Genomic DNA, 9,385 nt, shown 5'->3' on the forward strand with positions numbered 1-9,385 from the left:
ATATTTCCAACTGGGTTCACTACTCCTATTAGATCCCGAAGAAGACATCTCAAAATAATGTAATTTATACAAGCAATAAAAAAAAAATCACTTACTTTGAGTTTGATTGCTCCATCTCCAAACTTCCACCTCAAAGATGCTTCTAAGGACTCAAAATCTTCTAAAAAACCCCCTAATAAATTTATAAAATATCAAAAAATAAATCTAATATTAATGGGGAATGGTTCGATCAATTTATCATAACTTTGAGAAACCCTTCGATCCTAAAGAAATCACCAAAAAACTAATGTTTTTTGAGCTTTTTCTCTAAAATAGACTCTAATAAGTTTTAGGTTTCAAATGAACCTAAAACCCTCATTTTTGGCTCTTTAGTATAAAAACATAGACAAAAAATGCCCCACCAAATCAATTTCCACCTCTGGGCGAGGTGGGTCTGGGAGCTGGGCAGCCACCGAGGCGGTTTCCTGGGCGCCTAGGCGAGCGCTCAGGGACCACCGTTTTTTTTTGCATGCCTAGGCATGGGCGATGCACCGAGGCCCCGGATCCGCCTCGACGACCGCCGAGGTGCTGGGCAGTCCACTTTTTGGAACACTAGTTGTAAGTAAATGTGAACTCTTTGTGTTAAAAGTAAAAGCGACGGTTTGTATAGAGCCAAGGCTCTAAACAGTCAAATTCAAGCCCACCTTCAAATAGTGTCAAGAAATGTGGTTTCAATATTGGAAATATTTGTAATAGCTTTAAAATATATTTTTATCTTTAATCATAAAATTAAAGTTTCAAAAATAGTGTAGATCAAGCAGATCAATGAAAAATTGAAAAGTTTGAAAATTGACGGTCCAAAAATACATTACAAGATGCACTATTTCCAAAACTTGAAATCTATTTTTTTTCTCATATCTATGCATCTTGATGATCAATTTGAGGGTATTTAGGCATCAAAACAACCTAGTAAAATTTTTTTAAGTAGGCTCTAATTTGATTGTTTAGAGCCTAGGCTTATACAAACTTTTTTTCAAAAGTAAATACAACGATACAATCCTCACCAAACAAACCAAAAAAATTGAATCAGCTACTGTTCTAAGGTTGAGACTGGCAACTCTTCATTTCCATCCTCACCTTCATCCCAATGTTATATTAGACGAGATTAATTTTTTTTGAAAGAGATTAATTTTCTCTGTAACCAAATAACATTAAGTCCTTTCATTGTAAATGAGATCACTCTTCCATCGCCATTACACCACCTCAATCAACACCAGCGACCCGAATTCTTTAGTTCTCGAAATCATCGACCTCTGCAAATCAGGCTTTCTTTCTCAATCTCTGAAGCTTCTGCGCTCGTTAAACCCTCTTAAAATTGCCAAGAAACCCATAATCTACGCCTCTCTTTTACAAGCATGCGCAAAAAACCTCTCTCTACGACAAGGAAATGCACTCCATTCTCACATTATCAAACTGGGTATCGACTCCGATCGCTACATATCAAATAGTCTCTTAGCATTGCACTTCAAGTGCTCTGAAATATCTGAAACGAGACGGGTTTTCGACTTTCTCGCTTTAAAAGATGTGGTCACTTGGACCTCGATGATTTCGAGCTATGTTCGAGCTAACGAACCCAAAAGAGCTTTTGAATTGTACTCTGAAATGGAAGAACAAGGTGTCGAGCCCAACGAGTACACGCTGTCTTCTTTGATCAAGGCCTGTGGAGAGATGGGTAATCTAGAGCGAGGTAAACTCTTTCATGAGATGGTTAGCGAGAAAGGTTTTGAGTCTAATTGTGTTATCACTAGTGCTCTTATCGATATGTATGGTAAATGCAGCAGCTTCGAAGAGGCTCGCAAAGTGTTTGATGAAAGGGAGCAAAGAGATACAATTTGCTGGACCTCTCTCATGGCTTCATACACTCAAAACAATCAATTCAAAGAAGCACTAGAGCTCTTTATGCTAATGCAAAGGAGTCCAAATGTTAAACCAGATGGGTTTACTTTTGGCACTGCAATTGCAGCTTGCGGTAATCTAGGATTGATCAAGCAAGGCAAGCAAATTCACAGTAAGTTCATTATAATAGGATATGAAATGAATGTTGTGATTCTTAGCAGTATTATTGATATGTATGGTAAATGTGGTTTCATGGATTTCGCGCACAAAGTATTTGATGACATGAATTTTAGAAACTCAGTCACTTGGTGTGCTTTGCTCAATGGGTACTGCCAAAATGGTTACGGAGAAGAGGCTCTAGCTCTCTTTCGGAGGATGCAAAATGAAGGAATGGGTGGTGATAGTTATGGACTTGGTACAGTACTTAGAGCCTGTTCAAGCCTATCGGCTTTGAGGCAAGGCAAAGAGGTCCACGCTCGATTCCTAAGAATTGAAGGGTGTGATAATGTAGTTGTAGAGTCAGCTCTAATCGATATGTATTCAGAATGTGGGTGCATTCGAGAAGCGAAATTAATATTCGATGAAACTAAACATAAGAATATTGTAGTATGGAATGCAATGATATGTGGGTTCGCTCAGAATGGTAAGGGAAAAGAGGCTTTGGGTTTGTTTGATGAGATGATAAATTCTGGAATTTCCCCTGATTATGTCACCTTTATCGGGGCTCTATTTGGTTGTGGCCACTCAGGCTTGCTTGAGGGTGGTCGGCACCTCTTTCACTCTATGACAGAGAAACATGGAATCGATCATGGGTTAGAGCATTGTGCTTGCATGGTCGACCTCTTAGGCAGGGCTGGTCTCTTAGAAGAAGCTGAGGATCTGATAGAGAGATCAAATTTTAAGGATGATGCTTCTCTTTGGGCAGTTTTGCTAGGTGCTTGTACCTCATATTCGAACTTAAGAATATCAGAGCGAGTAGCAAAGAGAATGATAGAATTGGATCCGAAATACCATTTGACGTATGTTCTTTTGTCAAATGTGTATGCGGCTTTTGGGAGGTGGGGTGAGGTTTCAGTTGTGAGGAATTGGATGAAAGAGAGAGGGATCAAGAAGATGCCAGGGAGAAGTTGGATTGAAGTTAAGAACAAAGTGCATTCTTTCCTTGCTTATGATGATTCCCATCCTCTAAAAGATACGATTTACACAGAGATAAGGAGATTGGATGTAGAGATGAGAGAGGTGGGATATGTGCCAAACATGACCCATGTGATCCATAGTGAAGAATGGTGTTGGAAGAAAGGATAGCACTTTCTCGATCTAATAATCATTCATTGCTTTATTTGACTTCCAGTTGGAATATGAATACCAACTTACTAACTAATTCTTGATGATTTACAAATTAGAGAGCAAATTGTTGCCGGAGGATCATAAAGCATTAGGCACATAGCAAGTGCCTGAATAAGGGGAGAGAGAGAGAGAGAGAAGAGGGAGGTGTATGTGGGGGGGTTGAGGGGGCATGGAGAGGGAGGGAGGGAAAGGAGGGAAGAAGGGGAGGAAGGGAGGGAAAGAGAGCAATTTACACTAAGATAATGGGATTCAATGTGGATTCAATGTGGAGATGAGAGACGTGGTATAGGTGCCCAGCATCAATCATGTACTTCAGGGCAAGGAGTAGCACTGGAAGAAAGAATATTACTGCCACTGTTGTAAGCTGGCCGTGCTTAATTTGATATCTGAGTGTTAAGAGTAATTCATGTTATGAATGCAAGAATATTACTGCCACTTTTATAAGCTGGCCTTGCCTAATTTGATATCTGAGTGTTGAGAGTAATTCATGTTATGAATGCTGTGCTATTCTATTCTTGATCATTCACAATTCATAAAAGCTGTCATTAAGCATGTCAACTTGCCTGAAGACTGATGCAGGGAGCACAGGAAAGAGACTCGGCCAAGTTGAAGGTTCTTATACCATATGAGCTTTGTTAAAGATGCTAGTGGCAAAACTAAGGACGAGCTTAGATTGATCGCATGTCTGTTATAATTATAAGAATCTATTACAAAACAATCAATTATTTGAGTGCAATTCTGCAGAAAGATGACGGTTATGAGTTCACAAAAATGTATTGGTTCTTTTGAGATTTCTAAAGACGTTTTCAGAACATTTTGCATGATAGGAATGAGATGGAATTTTTAAGCAGGCTCAGACTTTTGGTTTGTCTGGTATTTCCTTTAGTGTTGTGGAGTGACTTGGTCAATTTGTATGCATGCCTGAATGGATATTTTAGTTGCGATTTATTGCTTTAGTTAAATTTTGGTAGGTAAAATATCAGATAGTTGTAGTGAATGCATAAGAAGTGTTGAAAATTTAGATGATTAAAAGTGGTAAGTGCTGCAAGGGAATCCAAGCTCATTCTATCTAGTGAAATCATATGGATGTTGCTGGTTCTTTGTAGGGTTCAAGCAGTTTCTGGATTGCTTTGATGAAAATATGAACCTGACAATTGAGCAGCGAAGGAACAGAGCTCCAACAATTGCCAATTTTGCATTTTATGCAACAAGGATGAGGAAACCAATGACCAGTTTCTACCCTGCACATTCTCGAGGCTACTCTGGTCTTCGCTTCTTTCAAAATTTGAAATGCTGCGGGTTTGGCAAGGCATGTTATTGTCCGAGCTGATGTCATGCTACAGAAAGGGGCTAATTCTGGTGCTGTGGTGACTGTAGCATAGTGGGACAAATGCAATATTGTGTAGCATGAGGAATGGTGCCATGAGCATGAGCAATACTCATAAATCAAGTAGATAACAGCCACCACAGCATGCTAGGTGATGCTTAACTTTAATTCTGGCTCTCAAGTTAATCCCTTGCCTGTGGGGATTGGGGGTGCATTCTTAGAAATGAGGATGGGCAAGTCCTTATGACTTTCTCAGTTGTGTGTACCACCAATTTAAGTTGAATTCATGCATGACGTCAAATATGTTTAGCCACAGTTACATAAAAATGGAAGGCAACTCGACTAATGTAATAAGCTGCTCTTCAGGCTCGGAGCATCGACTCTCACTGCTTGATGAAGTGGAAAATGGCATTTGGTAAAAGGAGGTCATTTTTAACAGGAATCAATAAGTTACAGGTCATTGAAGCTTGGGGTTCGGAGGTACACGTTAATTGTATCTGTTATGAGTATATGGTGTTATTGTGCAATTTGTACATCGTCTTGTTGTACATCTTGTTTGGAAGCATTAATGAAATTTTGAGCTAACATAAAAGAGCCTTCTGAATGAAAAAGACATTTCTTGGAAGGATCTGGCGGGGTGCGGTTTGTATAGAGCCGAGGCTATAAACAATCAAATTAGAGCCCATCTTCAAATAATGTCAAGAAATATGGTTTCAATATTTAAAATCTTTGACTCGCTTTACAATATATTTTCATCTTTAATTATAAAATTTAAAGTTTCAAAAATAGAGTAGATCGAGCAAATCTATGAAAACTTGAATAACTTATGAAAACTTTAATAACTTAAAAACTAACGGTCCAAAAATGCATTACCAGATGCACTATTTCCAAAACATGAAATTCATTTTTTTTTCTCATGGGATATTTGGGAATCAAAACAACCTCTTCTAGTGAAATTTTTGAAGTAGGCTCTAATTTGATTTTTTAGATCCTTGGCTCTATGTAAATTTTTCCCCTCTGTAAATAGCCTGACCAGAAGGACATGTAAATACATATTTGAACACATACTCTATACAGGGAAAGCTTTCTATGTTCCCCCTGCAACATAGAAGTTCTATCTTCCGGCTACCATCCAGCCGTCCATTTTTTATCAAGAGAGCCACTCACCATTTGATCTTAGATCCGACGTCTTAAAGTATTTTATTTTTAGTTTTTTTAATAAAAAATTTTTGAATATGAAATTTGGTATGTGCTATCTTCTCATTGGGGTGCACCTATAAAAAATATTAACAATAATTTTTCGATAAAACATAATGACTAAAATACCCCTTGAAATTTTCAAGGGGTATTTTGGTTATTTTATTTTATTGAAAATATTTTTTTTATATTTTTCGTTAGTGCGAGTTTAATAGAGGAATGGATGTCCAAAATTTGGTGTCAAAAGAGTTTATAGAAAAAAAACTTAAAAATAAAACAGAGTAGAAACGTGATATTGCGATTGGGGCAATCGTAGCCCTCCATTAAAATATGGACGGTTGGATAAGGGGGAGGATAGAACTTCTATGTTGTAAGGGGAACATAGAAAGCTTTCCCCTCTATATATTCCCAAAAGTCTTTTAAAGAGTCTATTTTATTTTAGAATTTGCTCGTATTCATTCACTTATTTTCTACATTGTCTTGGTTATTATGTTTTTAATTGTTTGAGGAAAGAAATTCTCTAAAAGGTTAAGATGGTCACCACCAAAATTTGGAAGTTTGAAGATTAATTTTGATGGTTCTTCCCTTGGAAACCTGGTAGACTATGGAGACCACATCGGTAATATTGTTTTATGTTATGTTGGACCGTGTGGTGTGGCTACTGCAAATCATGCAGAGTTAGCGGCGCTTTTACAAGGTATCCTGGTTTGGAAAGAGAAGGGGTTGGGAAATGCAGCGATTTTGGAAGGAGATTATTTGAATATCGTAAATTGGTGCACTTGCGCCTCTAAACCCCTAGCGTCTAAGATAAATGTGGCTGCAAGTGATGAACGTTGTTTCCTCGTTGGTTGTTTCTTTCTAACATATTTTCAAGGAGGCTAATGAGGTTGTTATTGATATGGCTAAGAAAGGAGGAAGTCTTGATCTTGTTGTTATTTCCGATGTTTTAATTTGAGCAATAAATTTCTCTCTTTTTTATATCATTAAAAGCTAAGTACTCTTGTCAAAAAAAAAAATCTCTAAAAGGAGAAAGCATATTTTCTGAAAAGAGGGATTGCTTCAACCAGTAGTATTTAAGCTTTTTATTAATATTCTATTTTTATTTTTTATTATTGGACATTTGAGTCAAGTTTTTAAGCATTCTGGCTATGCTTTAATTGTATAACTAGTATTTTATTGGGCCTGTTGCATCATGTAGGCGGTAGAGCCGGTTACAAATCCATAGGGGACAAAAATTACCTTTAAAAGGGCAAATTTTGTGCCTGAAGTCCAATTAAACACTAAGATTACTATGTTATTTTTTATACTTAATGTTTTTGTAAATTATTATTGTTGGTTGATTTCGTATTTTTCAAAGTACCAGTTGTATTCAACAATTTAAAGCTAATAGTTCATCAAACTGTTTATGTTAAGATCTCAAAAACTGTTATATGTATTATCAATTACTTATACCACCATTGTTGATGAGTCCAGTGGAGAAGAGGTGAATAATAATGAGAAAGTAAAGTGGGAACACGACGATTTACATGTGCTGAGGAATTATTCTCCATACTTTCGGTGACCGGTTGTATGATATGTTATCCCTCAAGCCTACCTATGGAACTCACTTGGAAGAAAAATTTGCAACTTAGGATAACAAAGAAACTTCTTATTCATTATTTTATGGGATTGTATACTATGAAATTTATTATTATTGATACGAGGTAACAATCACTCCTAGCCTTTAGCTGTTTCAAGACTTTTTCGTATTTTATTGTTTCAAGACTATTGATGACTAACAGCATGAGCTACTTGTCTTTGGAACTAAAATGTGGCAAGCAACACTTCTTTTGATTAAATGCAATACAATTGTGGTAAACATCACTTCCCTAAAAACCGAAAGGAAGTGGGCTCCTAAAATATATGCAAAGAAAGGGGTCGAGAAAACAAAAAACTAAGGAAGAAAAGGAGAGAGCAGCGAAAAAGAAAGAAAAAGGAACAAACTAGGCAAAATGCAGGAAAAAAAACTAGAGAAGAAAAATGAGAGAAAGTAGAATGAAAAAAGAAATGTAGAGCACCAAAACAGCACAAATCAAGGAGCAAGCACAAATAAGCACAGGATAGAGAACAAGGTCGTCAAAGGGAAGAAGGAAGAAAAAAATATGAAGACACCAAAAAACAAAAGAGAAATGGAAAGGAAAAGAATAAGAGAGACCAGAAAGCAAAAAAGAATTAGAGAGCATAGAAGAATAGAGAGAAAGAGAGACACAAATTCACGAAAAAAGTGTAGCCTATGAAGGAAAAACGTCAGATCTGATGATGGAAGCTCAGATCTTATCCCATAAAAAGAGGACCAAGAAAAAGGATGTCGGGAGGCAAGGAAGTTACTGGAAAAAAGATGAGAGAAAGACAATATTGGTCGCCGGAGGTTGTTGCTAGTCGTTGGAGGTTACTGCTAGTAACCGAAAGGTTGTTATAGGTCGCAAGAGGTTGATGCAGGGCCGCCAGAAGGTTGATGCAGGAAGAGAAAGAAGGACACGTGTGATCTAGGCAACGTATATAGTGAATTTTTTCTTTCTTTTTTAAATTCTTTTCTTTTCTTCACCGTCTAGATCACTCACAAGAAGTCCTGTTGCAATATAAAAACTTTAAATAAAATAAAATAAAAAAATATAATAGGATCTCAAGAACTTGAAGCCATTCAAAACCACACTTCTTATTAACAAAGTAAAGACACGACCAATGTTCGGGAATAAAAAATATAATAAATAATTATGGCAGAAACAAAAAAGGGTGTCAGAGATTACCTCAACCGGGATTCTTGCACCCTATACCACTGAGTCACTACCTTCTAATGGCACAGGATTTAATGGTCAACGTTCAATCTCAACCGAGAGAGCAAGTTTGGATAGTGAAACATGAACCCCTTTATCACAAATCTCAAACCCTTATGTGAATCCCCTTAGCAACCTAGTTTGAGAGAAATGCTTATCTTTTCTACCACAACCCTATAATCTAAAACCCTAAAAGAGATATGAGATATCATGAGAAAATATGAGAGATATCATGAGAGAGTAAAGAAAACCACCATGAGATGAAAGATCAAAGATGAGAGAGTTGGGCGTGTCTCTTGAGCGAGAGAGAAAAACTTTCTGAAGAGAGAGAGAGAGAGAGAGAGAGAGAGAGATTTTCCTTAGAGTGGGGCATGCCCCCTTTAAATGGTTGAGAGACAGAGGAAAGTTGTGGCAAGAGATAAGGTGTAGAGATTTGGGTAGAGATCAATCTATTTTTATAGTGCTTGAATAGGATTAGATTTCTTAGAGTTTTTTTTGGCTTACCACTCACATGAGATTGAATATGAATCATCGACCTTGGGTGACTTGTGGGATGAGAGATCTGAACTCTCCATTCTATAGATAGGTCATCAACATTTTATGGAATATGCTAGACCATTATCCCCTACTTCGTAAACCATTTTTCTATCGATTAATTTAAATAAAAAATTAACATATCATAATATTATCTTTTTTTACATTTATCCATAAGCCTTCTCACACATTCCAAAATATTAATCAAATATTCCTCAAGGCTTCAAACTTTCCAAAGTAACACAAATCATTCTTTCAAGCTTCAAAGCTTGAACACCAAATAAAAAAGATG

General features: G+C 36.9%; 1 protein-coding gene across 6 annotated transcripts; it reads left to right on the plus strand.

Moving 5' to 3' along the window:
* The first annotated feature begins 984 nt into the window (after positions 1 to 984).
* LOC18431570 (Pentatricopeptide repeat (PPR-like) superfamily protein) lies at positions 985 to 5,141 on the plus strand. 6 transcript variants are annotated; one of them, XR_016049520.1, is made up of 3 exons: positions 985 to 1,726; positions 1,818 to 2,047; positions 4,329 to 5,141. XR_016049520.1 is itself a non-coding variant. In XM_088858487.1 (2 exons), the coding sequence occupies exon 2, from the start codon at positions 1,888 to 1,890 to the stop codon at positions 3,178 to 3,180; it is 1,293 nt and encodes a 430-aa protein (XP_088714613.1). In that variant the 5' UTR covers positions 986 to 1,726; positions 1,818 to 1,887; the 3' UTR covers positions 3,181 to 5,141. The 6 variants fall into 6 exon arrangements, 4 of the variants coding, with proteins under 4 accessions (XP_088714613.1, XP_006841755.1, XP_088714614.1 ...); XR_016049521.1 differs by having other exon boundaries at positions 1,029 to 1,726; positions 1,821 to 2,047; XM_088858487.1 differs by having other exon boundaries at positions 986 to 1,726; positions 1,818 to 5,141.
* The last annotated feature ends 4,244 nt before the right edge of the window (positions 5,142 to 9,385 follow it).

The sequence above is a fragment of the Amborella trichopoda genome, chromosome 2 (assembly GCF_054954075.1).
Source record: "Amborella trichopoda isolate Santa Cruz 75 chromosome 2, AtrichopodaSantaCruz75HAP2 v2.0, whole genome shotgun sequence".
Taxonomy (NCBI): Eukaryota; Viridiplantae; Streptophyta; class Magnoliopsida; order Amborellales; family Amborellaceae; genus Amborella; species Amborella trichopoda.

Coding starts and splice junctions, on each gene's coding strand:
- LOC18431570 (XM_006841692.3), top strand. CDS start 1,210: ATGAGATCACTCTTCCATCGCCATTACACCACCTCAATCAACACCAGC.